At 45.2% G+C, this 22,429-nt stretch overlaps 2 protein-coding genes across 3 annotated transcripts in view; both read left to right on the top strand.

Annotated features, from left to right (window-relative positions):
• The window catches only part of LCK (LCK proto-oncogene, Src family tyrosine kinase), a 21,519-nt gene extending 15,806 nt beyond the window's left edge, over positions 1-5,713 (top strand). For both annotated transcript variants that reach the window (XM_008578220.1, XM_008578219.1), the window contains exons 10-13: positions 1,462-1,538; positions 1,630-1,783; positions 1,865-1,996; positions 5,073-5,713. In XM_008578220.1, the coding sequence (XP_008576442.1) occupies positions 1,462-1,538; positions 1,630-1,783; positions 1,865-1,996; positions 5,073-5,275 (566 nt within the window). In that variant the 3' untranslated portion in view covers positions 5,276-5,713. The remainder of the gene's footprint in view (positions 1-1,461; positions 1,539-1,629; positions 1,784-1,864; positions 1,997-5,072) is intronic.
• Positions 5,714-9,505: 3,792 nt separating this feature from the next.
• HDAC1 (histone deacetylase 1) overlaps positions 9,506-22,429 on the top strand; it is a 28,549-nt gene continuing 15,625 nt past the window's right edge. The window contains exons 1-2 of the mRNA XM_008578217.1: positions 9,506-9,608; positions 14,092-14,204. Of these exons, the coding sequence (XP_008576439.1) occupies positions 9,560-9,608; positions 14,092-14,204 (162 nt within the window). The 5' untranslated portion in view covers positions 9,506-9,559. The remainder of the gene's footprint in view (positions 9,609-14,091; positions 14,205-22,429) is intronic.

Below are 22,429 nucleotides of genomic sequence, written 5' to 3'. Positions count from 1 at the left end.
TATATATATATATATATATATATATATATGTATGTATGTATGTTTTGGTAGCGGGCCACTCTGGGGATCTGAACCTGTCACCTTGGTGTTATAAGGCTGCCCTCTCTAACAAGCTGAGCTAACCAGCCAGCCCTCTGCTGTGTGTTAATTGCTCGTTAAGTTTGTTGTTGTTGTTATCTGGCTCTGATTCTTTGGGAGTCTAAGGTCTGTCCCTCTTTCAGAAAGGAGAACAAGGGCCGAGCCCGTGGCGCACTGGGGAGAGTGCGGTGTTGGGAGCGCAGCAGCGCTCCCACCGCGGGTTTGGATCCTATATAGGGATGACCGGTGCGCTCACAGCGCTCACTGGCTGAGCGTGGTGCGGCCGGTCTCAAAAAGGACAAAAAAAAAAAAAAAGAAAGGAGAGCAAACTGTTCTGGAAATGGCAAATAGGTTTTCTCATGTGCACCAGCTTTGGTAGTTGCTTGGAATGCTGGATTGAGAAGGATTCTGAGGCTCATTGGAAGTGCATGCTGGGATTGGTTAGCAACATCTGCCATGGACACAATGGAGAAACGGCAGTATTTGTCCACATATTTGCTGTGTCTGGGTGAGGCATTTACCTTTGGTGATTAATTCAGCACTTGCAGTGATGACAGTCAGGTTGCTCTCATCCTCACACAGAGTTTTAATCTCTTGGGAAGAGCCGATGGTCATTAACTCCATTTTAGCAACTCCCATCCATGATCTTCTCCCAGCTCCCTCCACTACCAGAGAGGTGGTTCCTCAGGCCCCCAGGCACCTCTTTCCATACTCCAGCTAGTTCATTCGGCACACTTTTTGTTGCTTACTCTGTGTTGGGCACTGGGAACATGGCTGGATGACAAGGTTCCTGCTGTTAGGGAAGCCTAATTTTAGTGATGGGCACTGGAAAAATCACTGTTTGTGCCATGGAAAACCTCCAGCATGCCATGGGAGTGTAGATAATGATGCAATTTACTATGACTGGTAGGATCTAGAGAGGCTTCCTAGAAGAGTAGTCCAGCTGGGTCATGAAAAAAAAGTAGAATTTTTGGCAGGAAGAAATGAACAGAGGCTTTGGGATGAGAGTCTAGTGGTCTGAGTGAAGAATCTCGAAATTGTCTAGAGGGGTTGGAGTGAAAGAGGCAGGATTGGGGAAAGAGAAGAAGCCACAAATGTAGACCATGCAGGGCTTTGGATGCCTAGCTGAGGAGTTTGGGCTCTACTCCATTGGTGACAAGCAGCCTACAGACCCCTCCAACCATGCCCCATCCTAGCCCCCCGGAAAAGACCTTCACATATCCTAGGCATCCTTACCCGGAACACACACTCCTCCATTCTCACTCCTTACTTTTCCTTTCCACTTAGCAGCCACTGCTTCTAGACCCCTAGTTGGGAGACAAGAGTGGGGCTCCCCTCCACCTTGAGGCAACTTGGGTCAGCAACTCTTGCTTCTGCCCACAGGAAGCCTGGTGGATTTTCTCAAGACCCCCGCAGGCATCAAATTGACCATCAACAAACTCTTGGACATGGCAGCCCAAGTAAGGAGACTGGGGAGGGGCTGGGCATGGGCACAGGCCAGTGGCATGAGGATATCCAGCCCAGGACTGCTGACCTGTTCCTGGCCTGCAGATTGCAGAGGGCATGGCATTCATCGAAGAGCGGAATTATATCCACCGTGACCTGCGGGCTGCCAACATCCTGGTGTCTGACACCCTGAGCTGCAAGATTGCTGACTTTGGTCTCGCACGCCTCATTGAGGACAATGAGTACACAGCCAGGGAGGGTAGGTCTGGGGTAGGAGGGAGGTCTGGGGCCTGAGGGTCTGGCCAAGAAGACCCAAGTGACCTCACTCTGCCTCCCCCAGGGGCCAAGTTTCCCATTAAGTGGACAGCACCAGAAGCCATTAACTACGGGACATTCACCATCAAGTCGGATGTGTGGTCTTTTGGGATTCTGCTGACGGAGATTGTCACCCATGGCCGCATCCCTTACCCAGGTCAGGGCCAAAGGCAGGAACTAAAAAGGGTAATGGGGAAGGGTAGCAAATCTATGTCTTCCCACTCATTTCTTCCCAGGCTCAGAATTTGAAACTTCCTAGCTGCTTCTTCTCTATCCTTGTGGGGGTGACTCCAACATCCCCAGCAAATGCCACATCTCCCAGGGCTGGCTTCCATCTCTGTCGCTAGATCTCTCTCTCTTCCTTCAATCACCCCAGCTCTTCTTTAGTTCTGGCACAGGCAGCCTAGTATGGTAGAAGTGGATCTGGCCTGGAAGGCAAGAAATCCACCTTTTCTTACTATTTCTGTTTGATCGGATCATGCCTTCTTCAATTTATTTTTTTTGGTTTTTGGCAGCTGGTCAGTAAGTGGATCCAAACCCTTGACCTTGGTGTTATCAGCACCAACTCTAATCAAGTGAGCTAACCAGCCCCCCATCTGTTAAATGTGAGATCAGAACAGTGCCTGGCCCATACTAAACTATATTATTAATCATCACTTTGGGAAAGTCACTTCACTTCTCTGAGCCTCAGTTTCCTGATATGAAAAACAAGATGGTCAGAAAAAAAAAGAAAGAAAGAAAAATACAGACTATTTGTGAAAGAGCCCAACTCATAGTAGGTGCTCACTAAATGCTGATTTCCCAATCTAAAGAGGGAGACATGTAAACCCCCACAACCCCTCCCTCCCCATGCCAAATCTCCCGGACAAAGCCCTTTAACTTTGAATTCATGCCAGTAGGGATGGAATTTTTTGAAAGGAACTTGCTAAGAAACTCTAGAGAAAGGAAATGGAACACAAAGACAGGAGTAGGCAGGTCATGGAGCACAGTGGCCAGATTTGCAGAAGCTTCCCATATCCCCAGAGCAATGTGAATGGAACTTTGCTCCTAGGAAGGAAAAAACACCTTGGAATCAGATGAGAAGCTGAAGGACTTCCCTGCCCTGGGCTTGTTCTACCACAGAATCCATGTGCAGAGCTGGAGCTAGAACCACACTCCAGTTGTCCTGACAAGGGTCCTTACTGCTCCTCTGCTGTGCCCACAGAGGCAAACCCATAGAGAATGTCTCTGTTAGGAGAAGAGGCAGTGAAAGCATGATGATAAATGGCAACTGTCACGTGATCAGGGTTAGGGAGACAATGGGGAGAAAAGGGAACCTTGGTGAACTTGTTTTTTTGTTTTTTGTTTAAGGGGATCTTAACCCTGGACTTGGTGTTGTCAGCACCACGCTCTCCAAGTGAGCTAACCGGCCATCTCTATATAGGGATCCGAACCTGTGGCCTTGGTGTTATCAGCACCACACTCCCCCAAGTGAGCCACAGGCCAGCCCCAAACCTTGGTGAACTTGTATCTGCTCTAGCATATGGTTGCCATTAAGGCACAGGGGTCCAAAACAGATATTTTGTTTTCTCTAGAGAAGCCAAAACTTGGAGTTTTAGGAAAATTTGCTCTCTTTCAAATATTGGTGATTGATTCAAATTTGTTTAAAAATACTATATGCTCCAAACTAAAGTGGGTCTTTTTTTTTTTTTTTTCAAAAGATGACCAGTAAGGGGATCTTAACCCTTGACTTGGTGTTGTCAGCACCACGCTCAGCCAGTGAGCAAACCGGCCATCCCTATATGGGATCCGAACCCGTGGCCTTGGTGTTATCAGCACCGCACTCTCCCGAGTGAGCCGCAGGCCGGCCCCTAAAGTGGGTCTTTGGGCTGTATTTAGGCTGGGTTTAGCCTACAGGTTTGCACCTTTGACTATATCCGCAGATGTTTGGTTCTTTGGCCTGTGTCCTCCAATGCTCTGATTTTAAAATGTGAGGAAGTCATAGGTAGAGGCCTCTCAGAGGCAAGGCCTGGGGAACAAGGGGTCTCTATTGACTAGGGTCTAGCCCCAAGCTTTGCAGGAGCAAAACTTCTGTTTTGCTGGGACCCTAAGAGGGTTTGGTCTTTGGGGACTGCTTGTCATAGCCTTCTCTCAGGACCAGGAGAAACTAGAGAAACCAGAGGATATATGAGTGATTTAGAAACAGGGAGATATGTAGTTTTTTTGTTTTTTTTTTTATAAAGATGACCGGTAAGGGGATCTTAACCCTTGACTTGGTGTTGTCAGCACCACGCTCACCCAGTGAGTAACCCGGCCATCCCTATACGGGATCGGAACCTGTGGCCTTGGTGTTATCAGCACCGCACTCTCCATTGTAAGGGGATCTTAACCCTTGACTTGGTGTTGTCAGCACCACGCTCACCCAGTGAGTAGCCCGGCCATCCCTATACGGGATCGGAACCTGTGGCCTTGGTGTTATCAGCACCGCACTCTCCCGAGTGAGCCACAGGCTGGCCCGGGAAATATTTTTTTGCTGTGACCATGCAGTTCTCCAGAGCTGCTCTTCTTGGGGTCCAGATGCCAGAAGCCTGTGGGGGTGGGGTGGGGGTGGAGGTGGGGGACAGGACCAGCATAAAGTGAGGAAACCCACCCAAAGACTATATCATCTGGGTCATGGAGGGGCCTGGTGAACCTTCTCAGCCCCAGGCAGACCCCTGCTGGGGACCAGGGTCCATTTGGCTTCCTGAGGCAGCATCTCATATGCCTGCTCTCAAAGCTGGAGAAACCTCACCACCATCCTGGCTGTGGGCTCCCATCCTGCCCTGAGTCCTGACTGCCCTATCATTCCCACCAAATAATAATAATCGCAGGTTATTGTCTCCACGAAGCATCTCCTATCCAGGCACTTGGTACTTTACACGCACCCTTTCATTCAGTCCTCATAACAACTCTATGAGGAAGGAACAACTATTTAGTGTAATTTCCAGTTGAGGAAACTGAGGCTCAAAGAGGTACAGTGGCTCACCACCCATGGCCCCTCAGCTAACGTGTGTGTTATTGAGTGTCTAGCAGGCATTCCAAGTGGTACCAGTGACATTCAGCAGGTACCACTAGTGTGGCCTTACCATTGATGAAGACCAAGATTCTTTTGGATTGGTGCTCACACCATGCCAGATAAATATTCTGAGCCTCGCTCCTGCCTGTGGGCTTCCAAAGCCTGGAGCTTTGATGTTCTCTCTCCCGTCAACCTCCAGGGATGACCAATCCTGAGGTGATTCAGAACCTGGAGCGTGGCTACCGCATGGTGCAACCTGACAACTGTCCAGAGGAACTGTACCACCTCATGATGCTGTGCTGGAAAGAACGCCCTGAGGACCGGCCCACCTTTGACTACCTGCGCAGTGTGCTGGAGGACTTCTTCACGGCCACGGAGGGCCAGTACCAGCCCCAGCCTTGACAGGCCTAGCTGGCCTGAGGCTCTCACCCATCTTGGCAATGTGGCTTGGGGAGATGGAGTTCCTGTGCCTCACCCATGTGGCCTATGCACATATGGACTCTGAACATGAATCCCGCACACGCACGACACATATGCATCTTGTGTCTTGTACACACATCCCATAGTTGCATGGGCTGTGCATGTGTGTCTTGTACATGCATAGCCTGTACATATATGTCTTGGACACTGTCCAAGGTGTCCCTTTCTAGGCCCTCCCGTTTCCTGAAACCACTGAGAGAGAAGAGAGGCCTGTGATTGACACCAGCTTCTGCCACCCACTTTTCTTTTCTCAGGTTATCTAGAAGCTCTCTGAGGGCTGGGACTTTATTGAATACCTCTGTGTGCTCCTCCTCAGTGCCTGGCACACATCAGGAGCTCAATAAATGTGTGTTGAAGGTTGTACGTCTCTGCTATGCACTCCTATCTCCTTTCCCTTGTTGTGGGAAGGAGGGGTTCAGAAGATGGAAACTGGGTTACTCTGAGTTGGTGTGAAAGATGGGATGAGCAGATGTCTAAACTTTTTCCAGCCCTGGTGATGCTGGGGATCAAGAGGAAGTCCCTACAACTCTGTCATATGGGTTCTGTGAACCCCTTCAAATGGGACAGTGCTCCCTACCCCCTCCCTTAAGGATTCAGAGTGACACCTACCTGAAACCTCCCACGGAAGGGGTGTGTCACATGACCCTCTTCCTCATATAGGGCAATAACATTTTTACAGCTATAAGTGGGTTCTGGTACAAGGGCTATATTTGACCTCATATTTGTTTTGATTTACCTTCAGGATGTTTTTAAAAATTGAATTAATTCGCTCATTTAACAAATATTTGTTGAATATCTACTGTGTGCCAGGCACAGTTTGAAGCTCATAGGATATACAGTAGATAAAACACACAAAAATCTCTGCCCTTGTGGAGCTTACATTCTAGTAAGGGAAGACAGACAATAAACATCACCAAGAAATAAATTATAGATGAGTGCCAAGAGAAAAATAGGGCAGAGTAAGGGAAGTTAGGAATGCCATGTTTGGGGAAGGTTTGCAATTTAAAGGAAGGTGGTCAGGGAAGGCCTCACTGAGGTGACTTCTGAGCAAAGATTAAAAGGTGAGGGAGTAGGGCCGGCCCGTGGCTCACTTGGGAGAGTGTGGTGCTGATAACACCAAGTCAGGGGTTAAGATCCCTTTACTGGTCATCTTATTAAAAAAAAAAAAAAGGTCGGGCCGGCCCGTGGCTCACTCGGGAGAGTGCGGTGCTGATAACACCAAGGCCCCGGGTTCGGATCCCACATAGGGCTGGCCGGTTGCTCACTGGCTGAGCATGGTGCTGACAACACCAAGTCAAGGGTTAAGATCCCCTTACCGGTCATCTTTTAAAAAAATAAAAATAAAAGGTGAGGGAGTGAGCCACGTGGTATGGGGAGGAGCAATCAGCCAGAGAGAATAGCCTGAGGCAGGAGCTTACCTGGCATGCCCTGAGAGGTAATACCGACCTGAGGGAGTGGGATAGAGCTTATGGGGCCTGAGGCCTTGTAGTCTTTGTAGAAGCCATTTTGAAGATACTTTGCAAGGATCTGTGCAGAGTGGTGACATAATTGGGTTTACATTTTATTTTATTTTATTTTATTTTTAAAAGATGACCAGTAAGGGGATCTTAACCCTTGGCTTGGTGTTGTCAGCACCACGCTCAGCCATTGAGCGAACCGGCCATCCCTATATAGGATCCGAACCTGTGGCCTTGGTGTTATCAGCACTGCATTTGCCCGACTGAGCCACGGGCCAGCCCCTATGGGCTTACATTTTAAAAGGACGGCTCTTACTGCTGTCTTGAAAATACACTTAGTTAATTAATTAATTAATTAATTATTTTAAAAAATGACTGGTAAGGGGATCTTAACCCTTGAGTTGGTGTTGTCAGCATTATGCTCTCCCAAGTTAGCTAAGTGGCCATCCCTATATAGGGATCCGAACCCGTGGCCCTGATGTCATCAGCACTACACTCTCCCAAGTGAGCCATGGGCCAGCCCAGACTTAGTCAATTTATAAAACTGGGGAGATTTTGCACAAAACTCCACATTTTTGCCTTCTCTTGAAAAATAGTAAGATTTGGCCACATTGGGCTTACCTGTCCTCATGGAGCTAAGTAGTGGCCACCCCCTTCAGGTGGGGCATAAATTCTCCCTTTGCCAGAGTCCCTTCCAACTCCCTATTGCTCCCAGACAATGAAACTCAGTATTAGTAACTATGCATCATCAAGCTTGCGCCATTGTTCTTATAATAAAGAGGAAAATGAAAAAAATTTTTGGTACCCACAGTTCCATTAAAAAGTGAGAAAATTGGGGGCTGTCCAGTTAGCTTAGTTGGTTAGGCCACGGTGTGTATTTATATATATATATAAAACACCAAGGTCAAGGGTTTAGATCCCCTTCCTGGTCAGCCACACATACACACACAAAAGGTGAGAAAATTAAAGATACCTGGTGATGGCAGTGTGTTTAATTGAAGATGGTGGAAAGGCATATTTCTTTATGAAAGTGAAAAATAATCCAATTTTTAAGATATGCAAAGAACATTTGAGTCATAATAATATAAATCCATTCACTTACATCACCTGCCTGACTGCTGTAGGCATTTGAGTTTGTGACTCCTGTTCTGCATTTTATAAAGTGGTGCCACACCCATGATCTCATCTGATCCCCACCCTCCTCCTCTTTTGGAAACTGTGCGGCCATAGAGTTGGTGAACTTTGTGTTCCTATCCTTATTTTACAAAGAGGGAAATGGAATCCCAGAAAGTTTAAGTAAACCCACCCAAGGCTAGGTGGGAAGCAGCAACACTGAAGCAGAACTAGGAGTATGATTTGTTCCCTAGCTCTTTGCCGTTTTTATACGAGAACTGCCCAGTCTTGGATCTTCTGTTACCTTAATAATTAAGGGCCCAGATGCAGTTCCCAAGTGAGGAACACAAGTCCCCAAGCACTCTTTAAAGAGGCATAAAAAATTATCTTATTGACTGAAGGACCACATGTAAGTACCTCAGTTAGCACAATGTTTGGCACATAGTAAGCTCACTAAATATTAACATTGTTGTAGTTGTTATTTTAATGGCCTAGCACAGTGCTTTTCAGTCTTTCAGGTTTCAATAACGACTAGTTGATGATTGATCGATCTAGTACAGTGTTCTCAAGGGGAGTGTGTGGAGCGATTTTACACTCTCTCTAACCCCCCTCCCCCACATTTTGCAATGTCTGAAGACAATTTTGGTTGTCACAAGGTGGGAGGGAAGGGTGCTTCTGGTATCTAATGGGTAGAGGCCAAGGATGCTGTAAACAACATCCTACAATAATGCACAGGACAGCCTTCTACATCAAGGAACTATCCACCCCAAAATGTCAATAGCTTCAAGGTTGAGAAGTCCTACTCTCTCATAACAGGACAATCTTGTTTCCTTCTGTCTAAAGAGACTCCTCAGTGACCACATCAGGGAGGTAGGTCTTGGAGTAAGAAGGGCTGGGTTCTGCCACTTTGTTACAGTGTCTCTGGTGCGTAGCAGGCATTTGGTACAATTGAAAATGGAATTTAATTACTAATTTTGTGACTGCGCAATTCGCAAAAGTCTGAACTTGTTTATCGTTATCTGTGCCCTCCGCCAGAGCTGTCTTCAGGAATAACAGACAACGTGGGTAAAGCTATTGCACAGTACTTGGCCCACAGCAGGCCCTCGGCGAACACGGGTTTTCATCCCCTTTCTTGTCCGTTTTTCTCCCTCCTCTAAACCCGCGTTCCAATCCAGGCTCAGCCCCTCCATTAACTGAGTGACCTTGTGCAAGTCATTTGTCCCCTGGAGGCCTCGGTTTATTCTCTGAAAAATTAGAAAGTTGGCCTCGGATCTCCAGGCGTGCTTCCAACAGCAAAATGGGACTGTGAAGTTTACGGAGCTGCTTTCCTCCCCCGGGACTGATGGTACGGTCCCCGGGCAGCTCCCCCACACCTCCGTCGCGGACCTTGGTACAGGCCCAGGGGGCGCTCGGCGGCCTCTCAGGGCTGCCCTTGCCCCCTGCCGAGTTCCGGCCCGGGCCTGCGCAAGCTGATTGGCTGGAGCGGTGCCCGGGCTGCGCGGCTATAGGTGAGCCCGGGAGGGGACGGGCGGAGCGGGCTGGAGACCCGCCCCCTCCCCCCTGGGTCGGACGCAGCGCGGAGCCGCGGGCGGGAGGGCGGACGGACCGACTGACGGGAGGGACGGCGGCGAGCAAGATGGCGCAGACTCAGGGCACCAGGAGGAAAGTCTGTTACTACTACGACGGTGAGCCCCGTCCTGGCGGCGGGGGCGGGGCCGGGCCGGGCCGGATCCGGGGAGGGACGCTGAGGCTGAGGTGATCTGAGAGGGGAGGCTGAGGCGTTGGGGGAAGGCTGAGGGAGGAGGCTGCGGGGAAAGGAGGTCGAGGCTGAGGGAGGAGGCTAAGGCCGAGAGGGGTCGTGTGGCGAAGCCTGAGGTAATCTTGGTGGGGAGATTCTGAAGAAGTCTGCTGTGGAGGATTGAGTGGGCCTCCTACAGGGGAGGCTGAGACTGAGGGGGGAGGCTGAGTCTGATGGGGGAGGCTGAGTCTGATGGAGGCGGTTGCAAGAATGTATATGGTCCTGCTGAGAATTCAAAGGTCTTCCACTGCCCCGTTCCTTGCTCATCTTCTTTGGTGAGCGTCCTGCAGGACTGGTCACCCGCTTCCCCTCCCCCCAGTCTCTGAGCAGGGCCTGCAGTTGCTGCTGGGAAATGGGGCCCTCGGGGTTGGAAGGAGAAGGATGCAACCTGTTAAAACAGACTTTTCATTGAACACAAGTGTATCAAGCCGCTCACTCTGTTCTAAGTAGGGTTTGGGTGCTGGGGCCCTGGGGATGATCAAGTCGTACTTCCTTTCCATCTTCAGCACACAGTCTAGAGGGGAAGATACACAATGGCAGAAGTACTCTCCAGTGTCAGTGCTGGGATAAAGAAGAGCTAGGTGTTCTGGGAGCACAGAGAACAGGCACCCAACTCAACCTGAGGAGTCAGGAAAGGAGGTGTCATCTCAGTTAGGGCCTGAAGAACAGGGGGCATTAGCCAGGCCCAGGGAAGGCAAAGATAACAGCAGGTTTAGAGGCAAGAGGAAGGAAAGCACCTTTGAAAAACAGTAGGTATTTGTACAGTATGGCTGAGGCATAGATTTGGGGGACTATTGTAGAAGGTGGGGAGCAAGGGAGGTTGTGAAGGGTTGCCAGTGATGAGGCTGGAGAATTCAGTAGGGATCAGATCATGAAGGGCTGGGCATGCTATCCCAAGGAAGTTGGACTTTATTCTGAGGGCACTTGTGAATCAAGTTTTATGCAGGTTAGTGACATCATCAAATTTATACTTTAGAAGTATCACTCTGGGACAGAAATTCATGAATGTAGGGGTAAGGAAGAAGCCTTGAATTTCAAGTTTCTGGCACAGGAAATTTGATGGTGGGTGTTTGGAGAAAGACATGTCAATTGATAATTAAAATTATTATTATTATTATTATTATTTTTTTTTTAAAACATGACCGGTAAGGGGATCTTAACCCTTGACTTGGTGTTGTCAGCACCACGCTCAGCCAGTGAGCGAACCGGCCATCCCTATGTGGGATCCGAACCCGGGGCCTTGGTGCTACCAGCACCGCACTCTACCGAGTGAGCCACGGGCCGGCCCTAAAATTATTTTTTTTAAAGAAATAACTATTGAGGCTGGCTGGTTAGCTCCGTTGGTTAGAGCTTGGTGTTGTAACACCAAGGTCAGGGGTTCGGAGCCCCATACTGGCCAGCTGCCAAGAAAAATAAAATATTTATTTTTAAATTAAACAAATAATTATTGAGATGTCTAGGGGACATCAAGTAGAGGCATCCAGACCATTCAGATCTGCAGTTTATTTTATTTATTTATTTATTTTTAATTAAGTTTTTTGGTGGCCGGCTGGTATGGGGATCCAAACCCTTGACCTTTGTGTTACAGGGCTGGGCTTTAACCAACTGAGTCAACCGGCTAGCCCCAGGTCTGCAGTTTAGAAGACAGAGATGACAAGATAAAGATTTTTGGTAGTCATCACCATATAGATAGTAATTTTAGTTATAGAAGAGGATGCAGTCACCCAAGAAGATGTATAGAGTGAAAAGAGAAGAGGATCCAGGGTGGAATTCTAGGGAAGTGGACTGAAGGACAGTCTAGTGCCCTTCATATTCTGTATTCCCCTGTCATAGCACTCATCACAGTATTGGAATGCCCATTTACTTGGTCATATATTTTGCAGACAGGAAGCTCCTTAAGGAAAAAGACCATGTTGCCTCTGTATCCCTAGTCCCCAAAACAGTGCCTAGCTCATGGTAAGCTCTCAATAAATATGTGTTGATTAAATGAATCAAGATACAGAGAGGGAGTGGCCAGAGAGGTAAGTGAGTCTAGAAAGTGGGTTACAGAAGCCAAAGGAAGGAGGGAGTGGGCAAGTGTTGGCAGGGGTTGGGGCAGAAGCTAGATTACAGTAGACTCAGAAATGAATGAATAGATGAAGAGGAGACATCAGATTGAACCCTTTTAAAGGGAAGCTTGTCTGCATCAGGGAGAGAGGGTTGTTGATAAAGGACTGATGTAGTGGCTGAGAGTTAAGCATATTCAAATTCTTACGGAAAATAACCAGAAGAGAGGGTTAGGTTGAAGGTACACGAGAGGGACTAGTAATGATGGAGTTTCCTGAGGAGAACAGTTGAGACAGAAACCAAAGCCTAGGTAGGGACACCAGCCTTCAATAAGTTGCCTTGTCTTTTTTTTTTTTTTTTTTTTTTTTTTTTTTTAAAGATGACCGGTAAGGGGATCTTAACCCTTGACTTGGTGTTGTCAGCACCATGCTCACCCAGTGAGCTAACCGGCCATCCCTATATGGGATCCGAACCCGGGGCCTTGGTGTTATCAGCACCGCACTCTCCCGAGTGAGCCACGGGCCGGCCCAATAAGTTGCCTTGTCTTTTTTTGTTTTTTTTTTTTAAAGATGACCGGTAAGGGGATCTTAACCCTTGACTTGGTGTTGTCAGCACCATGCTCACCCAGTGAGCTAACCGGCCATCCCTATATGGGATCCGAACCCGGGGCCTTGGTGTTATCAGCACCGCACTCTCCCGAGTGAGCCACGGGCCGGCCCAATAAGTTGCCTTGTCTTTTTTTGTTTTTTTTTTTTAAAGATGACCGGTAAGGGGATCTTAACCCTTGACTTGGTGTTGTCAGCACCATGCTCACCCAGTGAGCTAACCGGCCATCCCTATATGGGATCCGAACCCGGGGCCTTGGTGTTATCAGCACCGCACTCTCCCGAGTGAGCCACGGGCCGGCCCAATAAGTTGCCTTGTCTTTTTTTGTTTTTTTTTTTTAAAGATGACCGGTAAGGGGATCTTAACCCTTGACTTGGTGTTGTCAGCACCATGCTCACCCAGTGAGCTAACCGGCCATCCCTATATGGGATCCGAACCCGGGGCCTTGGTGTTATCAGCACCGCACTCTCCCGAGTGAGCCACGGGCCGGCCCAATAAGTTGCCTTGTGATGAGAGGGTAGGTAGCAAGGAAGAGTTCAAATGCAGTTAGGTTTGATGGGGAGAAAGTTGAGGGAGTTCTCAAGAAGTAATAGAATATCCCTTTCCTGCAAGTGTGGGAGGCTGTTGTAAGAGGAAGCTAGGGAAATAAATTTCCAAGGATTGCTGAGGACCCATTTGAGTCTGGAACCTATGATTTTGTAGCCATGTCATTTTGTACTGTTTTATGATCTCAGTATTTTGAGTTTAAAAGAAGAAAAAGCAAAAAGACCTCAGTCTTTAGAGAAGGAAGTAGACTTTTTACTTCTTGAGAAACTGAGTTTTGCAGTGAGGTCACTAGTGTGTGTCTCAGATTTGGCTCTGTCACTCAGAAGCTTTGCAGTATTGGGCAAGTCACTTTATCTTTTATGTCACTCTCCTGTAAAACTGAAAATGATAGCAGTTCCCTTTATGAGAACAGTGATGGGAAAGCTCTTTAACAGTTTAAAGAAGGGCTGACCAGTTAGCTTAGTTAGAGCGTGGTGTTATAACACCAAGGTCAAGGGTTCGGATTCCCACACAGGCTAGCTGCCAAAAAAAAAAGTTGACAGTAGAGTCAAATGAAAAGGATTATTCCTTTTAAAGTCTCTCAGCAATATGATTAAAAACTGTTAAGAAACAGATGGGGATGGCTAGTTAGCTCAGTTGGTTAGAGCACAGCCTTCCAACACCAAGGTCATGGGTTCAGATCCAGTACCAGCCAGCCACCCCAAAAAAAAAAGGATGGTGTCTCTGGGCCCCACCCTCAGGTAATCCCTTATTTAGCTCTCTAGATAAGGTATCTTAGTTCTCCAGGTCCAAGCCTTGGCTGGATCCAAGCCTGATAGGCAAGGGAATTGCTAGGGGTCAAGGCCCATACCCTTTTTTCACTGGGTACTAAAAGCCGTGCCTGTGTATAGTTCACTCGATTTTAGAACATTGTTCAAGGAACTTCCTACCAGGTAGACCAACTCTAGATTAAGTGCAAACTGAAGTAGATACCGGGGAAATCTATTATAGCTTTTAGCATACTGGATTTGGAGTCTCTGAGTTAGCTCTGAGATCACTCATTAGTTTAAAAAAAAAAAAAAAAAAAAGAAATGAGCCTGAAAGAGAGTTTGCCTGGGAGTTTGCTGTAAAAATTCCTGGGTTCTCCTGAGAGTATGTGTCTGTCACTGAAGCTGTCATTCTTTCTTCTTCAGGGGATGTTGGAAATTACTATTATGGACAAGGCCATCCGATGAAGCCTCACCGGATCCGCATGACTCACAATTTGCTGCTCAACTATGGTCTCTACCGAAAAATGGAAATTTACGTGAGTTACTGGGAGTGCTACCCCTTACTAACATCATCAGCTCTGGTTTCCTAGGTGCCATTCATTATCTCCTTTTCTCAACTACTCATTCGCTCAGTCATTAAACATGTGTTGAGTGGCTGTTCTGTGGCTGGTACTGTAAATGATAAAAATTCTGTTTTTAAGGAGTTCACTCTAGTGCTGTAGACCCACACATAAACAAATAAATTATACTACAGTGTGGAAGTGTACAAATTACAAAATGTACAAGATGCAGTGATAATGAGGAGGAAGGGGACCTTGGAATGTTTTCTAGAGGTGGTATCTAAGCAGGATTTTTTTTTTTTCCTTTTTGTCTTTTTTTGTGACCGGTAACGGGATTGCAACCCTCAGTGTCGCGCCCGTACCGCTACCGGCAACGGGATCGCAACCCTCGGTGTTGTGCCCGCCCCACGCTCAACCAGTGACTGGACCGGTCTCTGTATGGGATCCGAACCCTCGGCGGGAGCGCCGCCACACTCCCAAGCGCCGCACTCTACTGAGTGTGCCACCGGGCCGGCCCCTAAGCAGGATTTTAAAGATTGAATAGAATTTAGCCTGGAGTTTAAGAGGGGACTGGCATTCTAGGCTAAGGGAAGAACATATGCAAAAAGGCATAGTTCAAAACAATATGATGTTTGGGGAAAACATAAGTACTTCAATGTGCGGGTACTGCTGTAGTGTAGAGTTCACAGTGTGAACGAGGTGATATAGAGCTGGAGAGGTCAGTAAGGGTTGGATGTGTTGTGCTAAGCAACTCTGATGGGCCAGGGTCAAAAATCCAGTGCCTAAAAAAAGAATGCTTGGGACTGAGTTGACTAGATACTAAGTCTCTAGTTATTACAGAATATAGACTCTTATCTAACCCCTAAACTCAGCTCCAGCTGATTTTGCCTGATCTTCCAGTTGTTGTTGTTATTGTTGCTTTTGTATTGTTTTGGTAGCTGGTCATTAAGGGGAGCTGTACCCATGACCTTGGTGTTATCAGCACCACTCTCTAATCCAAGTGAGCTAACTGGCCAGCCCTTAATTTTTTTTTTTTTTTTTTTTTTTTTTTTTGGTGGCTGGCTGGTACATGATCTTCCAGTTTTTAAAGAGAAGCTGGAAATTCAGATTACTATTATTATCCTGAGGATTAAAATGTTAGTCCAAGGTTTTTATTTTTGTTTTTTGTTTTTTTTAAATGTGTGCATCAGGGGCCGGCCCGGTGGCGCACTGGATAGTGCGCCGCTTGGGAAGCGCGGCGGCGCTCCCGCCCGAGGGTTCGGATCCCACATACGGACCGGTTCCCGCTCACTGGCTGAGCGAGGCACGGGAGCAACGCCGAGAGTTGCGATCCCATTGCCGGTCCCCGGTCCGGTACGGGGGCAACACTGAGGGTTGCGATCCATTGCCGGACACGGAAAAAGTCAAAAAGACAAAAAAAAAAATAAAAAAAAATAAATAAATGTGTGCATCAATATATCTGTGGACCAGATTTGGTCCAATGGTTCCTAGTTTTAACCTCTTCTGGAGGCAGAGAAAAACAAGTGAAATATTTTAAAGAGAGGAACAGGCATACATTTTAGAAGCAGGCCAGTTAGGCTGTTTCAAGAGTCCTAATGAAAAAAATAAAGAGGGGCTGGGGCCCCATATTGCCTTATGGCATAAGTCTGTTGTTCAAGTCTGTGCTGACAGCTTGAGTAACCTAGCAACAGCAGTATCCTTCTCACCCTTCCAGAGACTGAAAGGAGATGAGTCTTCTGTCCCAGATGGCTTTGTCATGTCTCTGGAGCCAGTGGAGGCAGCTGAGAAAGCAAGAAGGGAAGGTAGACAGAGGAGCAGACAGACCTTGGGACCAGAGAGCTTTTCAGTTGTGAAGGGTAGCTGGGAATGAAAAACATAAAACGCAACAAGTTTTCAGGGACGCTGGAGAGCAGACTAACTTCCCACTCCCATCTTTTTATTGAAGAGGGAAACCCTTCCCAGAAGCTTCCCAACAGACTTGCCCATACACCTCATTGGATCATTTGCCATCCTCAGACCATTCACCAGTGTAGGGGAATGGGATTACCAGAACTGGTTTAGACTAATCTAGTTCAATTTCTAGGGCTGGGTATATTAACAACCAAATTGGAATCTGTTACCAAGAAAGAAGGGATAGAATGGCTCTTTGGGTGGTAACCAACAGTGGCTGTCATAGGAGATACTACTACCTTATTGGAAATGACTTCTTATTATTCTAAACTCCTAAAGCAAAACCCTAGTATAATTTCTTCTTGCCAACTCTTTAGACCTTGTTCTCTTTAATGTGATCTTTTCCCTCCTCTGGCTGTACCTCTCCATTGACTGTGAATCTTTGTTTTTTTTTTCTTTAAAGATGACTGGTAAGGGGATCTTAACCCTTGACTTGGTGTTGTCAGCACCACGCTCACCCAGTGAGTTAACCGGCAATCCCTATATGGGATCCGAACCCGTGGCCTTGGTGTTATCAGCACCGCACTCTCCCGAGTGAGGCACGGGCCAGCCCCTGACTGTGAATCTTTGGTCCTATTGCCAGAACAGTGTTTCTCTGAATTCATCCCTCTTATCCTTTCCATTCTCTGGTCTGTGATATTAGCATACCTTTCCCAAAGCATAGGTAGCCATTTTTGTATCTCCTGCAATTGATGGCTTTTGGGAGTCATTCCTGAAAGAAGCTCCTTAGACTTCTCATAGAAGTTGCTGTATTACCTCTATCTCTGTACCTGAAGGAGACATGTTGAGGTCTTTTTCACACAATTTCACCCTCTTTGGTCCCTCCCCGAATCCTGTCTCCACACATCTAATTAATCTAGAATCTGCATCCTTACTTTACATCCAGGCAACTTCTTGTTTACATAATCAAGAATCCTGCTCTCTTCCTTGCCTTGGGTGCTAATTTTGTATATTACCAGCCTTCTTATTTATGGCTTTCTGTTCTTTTTTTTTTAAAAAAATGTCTTTTGGGCCGAGCCCGTGGCGCACTCGGGAGGGTGCAGCGCTGGGAGTGCAGCAGCTCTCCCGCCGCGGGTTCGGATCCTATATAGGGATGACCGGTGCGCTCGCAGCGCTCACTGGCTGAGCGCGGTGCAGCCGGTCTCAAAAAGGAGAAAAAAAAAATGTCTTTATTAAATATTGAGTAGTTCTGAAAGAATTTTTATAAAATATATGAAAAGTATAAGGAATCACAATTCAATTAATACCGTCTAGTTTAAGAAAGAGAACATTTTCTTTTCTTTTTTTTTTTAAAAAAGATGACCGGTAAGGGGATCTTAACTTTTTTTTTTTTTTTTTTTTTTTTTTTAAATTAGACCGCAGATGCATAAAATTGGGTTAATCATTATCCTTGGCTCATAAGCATCATTGGTCTATGTCTGCCCTTCTTTTGTAAAAAATCATTTTGTTATTTATTTATTCATTTATCTACTTAACTATTTTAACAACACAATGAACATCTATAGCCCTACAACCCAATCACTCTTTTAAATTTTATGTTTATCATTCTCTTGCTTTTTAAAACATATTTTTATTGTGTGTGTGTGTGATTGTGTATGCCTAAACCATGTATAGTGTTCATTTACTTGTTTCTGAACTTTACAAAAAAGGGTTACACTATTTGTAGTCTTCTGGGACTTGCTTTTATCATATAATATTACATTAGTTAAATCCACCTTGTTGCATGTAGCTATAATTTTTTCATTTTTCTCTGCTGAGTAATAGTCTATCATATCTGTGTACTGTAATTTACCCATTCTCCCATGAATTTAATTTGCATCTAGTTTTTTTAATGTTAGAGACAGTGCTACTATGAACATTCTTGTACATGTCTCTTAGAGCATATGAATTTCTTTTGGCTATATCTCTAGGAGTGGAATTGGTAGATGGTAGGGTATATGAATATTAAATGACAAGTTGCTTTTCAGTGTGATTGAGTGAATTTATAGTCCCACTGGCAATATATAAGAGATACCTTGAGTCATATTCTCTCCTATACTTGGAATTAGACTTTAAAAATTTTGCCAATCTGGGCCGGCCCGGTGGCGCACTGCTACAGTGCGCTGCTTGGGAGTGTGGCGGCGCTCCCGCCGAGGGTTCGGATCCCACATACAGACCGGTTCCCGCTCACTGGCTGAGCGAGGTGCGGGCGCGGCACCGAGGGTTGCGATCCCGTTGCCGGTCCCGGTCTGGTACGGGCGCGACACTGAGGGTTGCGATCCGTTGCCGGACACGAAAAAAGACAAAAAGAAAAAAAAAATTTTTTTTTGCCAATCAGATGGGTATATAAGAGTATCTGATTGTGATCTTGATTTGCATTTTACTAAAGACCAGTGAAATTGAGCATCTCTTCATATGTTTATTATCCATTTATATTTTCTCTACCATGAAGAAATGTCTTTTCATTTCTTTTGTCCATTTTCCTCTTGGGTTGCTTGGCTTTTTCTTACCAATTTATAGTAGTTCTTTATATATTCTGGCATATGTAGTTCACTGTCAGCATATTATTGTAAATATATTCTATTTTCATTTTGGTTTTTTCTGAACAGAAGTTCTTAATTTTAATGTAGTCATATTTATTAATTGTTCCCTTTATAAGTGTTTTTTTTTTTTTTTTGTATAAAAAAAGTCTTTTCCTTCCCCACTGATCTGTCACCTCTTTTGTATATTAAATGTCCTTATTTATTAATTCATTCCACACGTATTTATAAAGCACTTTGTGCCAGGCACCATGTGTGGGATCAGCTTCTGGGTGCTGTTCTATTGACTTGTTTGTTGACCCCTATGCCAATACCACAGTGGCTTAGAATTATCTCATCAAGCTCCACAAACAAATCTACTGCAATTTTGGTTGAAATTTCATTGAATGTATACATTATCTTAGGCAGAATTGATATCTTGAAAATATGTCTTTGAATTCATAAATATGGTGTGTTTCCATTTATTTAGGTCTTTTAAACTTCTCACAAAAAAGCTTCTTTAGTGTCTTTATTTTGAGATATATGTATAGAAAAGTACATAAAATAAATATAGTTTAACAAATTGATATAAAGTAAACCTTGTACTGGCCAGTTTGCCAAAAAAAAAAAAAAAAGTAAACATACATGATATGAAGTAAACAACACTAGCTAGTTCAAAAAGTAGAACACTGCCTGTACCTCAGAAACCTACATTATGTCCCTTCTTGAATCAGTTTCCTTCGTCCTCTCAGGGGTAACTAGAATTCTGACCTTTCTGTTAATTTTTTCCTTGCTTTTTATCATAATTTACCTAAATATGCATCCCTAAACAATATAGTTTAATTTTTCCAAACGTTGTAGATGGAATGCATTATTTGTGTGTACCTGTAGTTTGTTTATATTAATTGCTGTGTAGTATTTCATTGTAAAATATACCACAATTTATCTATTCTGTTGGTGGGCATTTGAGGTTCTTTCTGTTAATAAAGTTTTATAATTTTCTCTGTAAAGGTCATGCACATCTTTTTAGATATTTTTTCAAGTGTAGACAGTTCCCAACTTACAGTAGTTTGATTTATGATTTTTTCTTTTTCCTTTTGGCTGCTTTGTGATTTTTGACTTTGAGGTCATATTTCTTGGAACTTTGAAACCTAGGATGAAGATGAGTTCTCAGGAGATTTGCTTTTACTTTGTAAAAGAGGTGGCATTTGAGATAAGCTGTGTCCTTCAGAGATTTGTGATAAGAGATGAATTTCAAATAGTAGGAAAAACATGAGTTCAGACACTGTGGTGGGAAGCTCTATAGGTCTTGTTGAGAAAGTTGTTTGAGGTATAATATTTATGGAAGAAAGTGGGGGAAATTAGATTGGGAAAGGAACCTTGTGAAGTTATTTGATTGCTATATCAAAGAGTTTAGAGTCTTTTCTTTCCTAAGTAGGGAGTCATTGAATATTTTTAGATCAGGGCATTGATGTTCTAAGATTTTTGTGATATCTGTATGGGAGATGGAAGAGAATAAGGCTAGATATATATGGGACCAATTAGGATGCCAAAAATTATCCAACTGGGATAATTTATTAGGTCAACAGATATTTATTTATTGTTTGTTTATTCATTTGTTTCTTTTTGGTAACTGGCTGGTATAGGGATCTGAACCTGTGACCTTGGTGTTACCAACACCACACTCTCCCAAGTGAGCTAACCAGCCAGCCCTAACAGATATTTGAGCAGCTGCTATATGACAGGCACTGTGCTTGTTGCTTAGAATAAAGACAGACTTGAAACATGCAATCAAGAAACATGTAATTTCTATGCAGTTTGGTGAGTATTGGGAAGTACACGGTTCTCAGGGGAGCTTTTCAAGGAGTTACTTAACTGAGATTCTGGGGGTCACAAACAGCTTTCTGGGAGAATTGACATTTCAGTTGAAACCTAAAGGTTTAGTAGAGGGTGGGAAGAGAACAGTGTTATAGGTCATAGCACATGCAAAGGCCTAAAAGTGAGAGATTGCCCTTGGAGAATTGCAAGTAAAATGGTGGTTGGCAGGTTGGTACAGTGCATGAGATAAATTTAGCCCCTCAGGCCGGCCCGTGGCTCACTCGGTAGAGTGCGGTGCTGATAACACCAAGGCCATGGGTTCAGATCCTATACAGGGATGGCCGGTTTGCTCACTGGCTGAGCGTGGTGCTGACAACACCAAGCCAAGGGCTGAGATCCCCTTACCGGTCATCTTTTTAAAAAAAAAATAAATAAATAAAATAAATAAATTTAGCCCCTCAAACATGTTTTTTTTCCTTTTTGTCTTTTTCCGTGTCCAGCAACGGATCGCAACCCTCAGTGTCGCCCCCGTACCGGACCGGGACCAGCAACGGGATCGCAACCCTCGGCGTTGCTCCCGCGCCTCGCTCAGCCAGTGAGCGGGAACCGGTCTGTATGTGGGATCCGAACCCTCGGCGGGAGCGCCGTCGTGCTTCTCAAGCGGCGCACTATAGCAGTGCGCCACCGGGCCGGCCCAAACATGTTTTGTTTAACCCACAAAATATTTCTTTTTTTATTCATTTTGGTTTTTAGCCCACAAAGTATTTTTAAGAACATTACATTAGTTGTCACCTTTGAAAAAATGAAATTTTACCCAAAGAATCTGGCAATTGGGCCCAAATTCCCTCATGGCAGTAATAAGCTAAAGTTAGGTAAAGGCTGTCCTCTGCTTACCGGTTTTTTGTTTGTTTGTTTAAATCACCTAGTGGTGTGGTGCTGATAACACCAAGGCCACAGGTTCAGATCCCTATATAGGGATGGCTGGTTGGCTCACTTGGGAGAGCGTGGTGCTGACAACACCAAGTGAAGGGTTAAGATCCCCTGACTGGCCATCTTTAATTAAAAAAATAAAAATAAAAAATAAATAAAGCACCTAGTTAGACAAATTTCCTGGCCCTTATAAGTGATTTGAATTTAGTACTACCTGGGCTAGAGGATAAGATGCTTAAGGGGGATGCTAGAAAGGTGAGCAGGCATCAGTTTATTCTGGTTTTCCAAGCTCGGTTAAAGAGTTTGAGCTTGATATTGTGAGTAATGCAGCCTCTGAAGTGTTTTTAAAGAGGAGTGACATGATTCAGTTTTCATTTTAGACAGATTACTCTGCCCGTAGGATTGAGAATAGATTTACAATGGTTAAGGTTGAGGCTGGAATACCAGTTAGGAGATTGTTGCCACAGTGCAAGCCAAAAAGATGGTGTACTGGGGAAGGAAGTGGACAGATTTGACAGATATGTTGGCAGTAGTTTCAAGAGAAGTTGAATGTAGTGGTTAAGGAGAGAGAGGAATCAAAGGTGATACTCTGGTTTCTGTCTTTAGCAACTGGGTGGATGGTGGTGAGAATGGGAAACCTAGGAAAGAGAAGCATAGGAGAAATAGGGTAGTGGATGCAATCAAGATTATGGAGGTGTGATGAGAGGGACTGGCAATGGGTTGAAATAGGAAAGCAAAAAAAGGCAGAGAGTTTAAAATGACAGTTAGGTTTCAGCCTGAATGGATGTTGGTATTATTAACAGAAATGGTAAAAGAGAAGGTCTGGAAGTTAAGTTGAATTTGAGTGCTTCTGGGATCTCAGCAACAAATTGTTGGGTCCAGTTGAATCTGAAGTACCTCTAGGATTTGTGGGTGGAGCTGGCTAGGAAGCTATTGCAATGGTGAATCTGGAACTCAGAACCTGAGATAAAGATGGAGTTAGTGGGGGCCTGCCCGTGGCTCATT

The sequence above is a fragment of the Galeopterus variegatus genome, unplaced genomic scaffold, assembly GCF_000696425.1.
Source record: "Galeopterus variegatus unplaced genomic scaffold, G_variegatus-3.0.2 Scaffold1648, whole genome shotgun sequence".
Taxonomy (NCBI): Eukaryota; Metazoa; Chordata; class Mammalia; order Dermoptera; family Cynocephalidae; genus Galeopterus; species Galeopterus variegatus.
The sequence above is the reverse complement of the archived record's forward strand: the minus strand, read 5'-3'. Positions and strand labels throughout refer to the sequence as shown.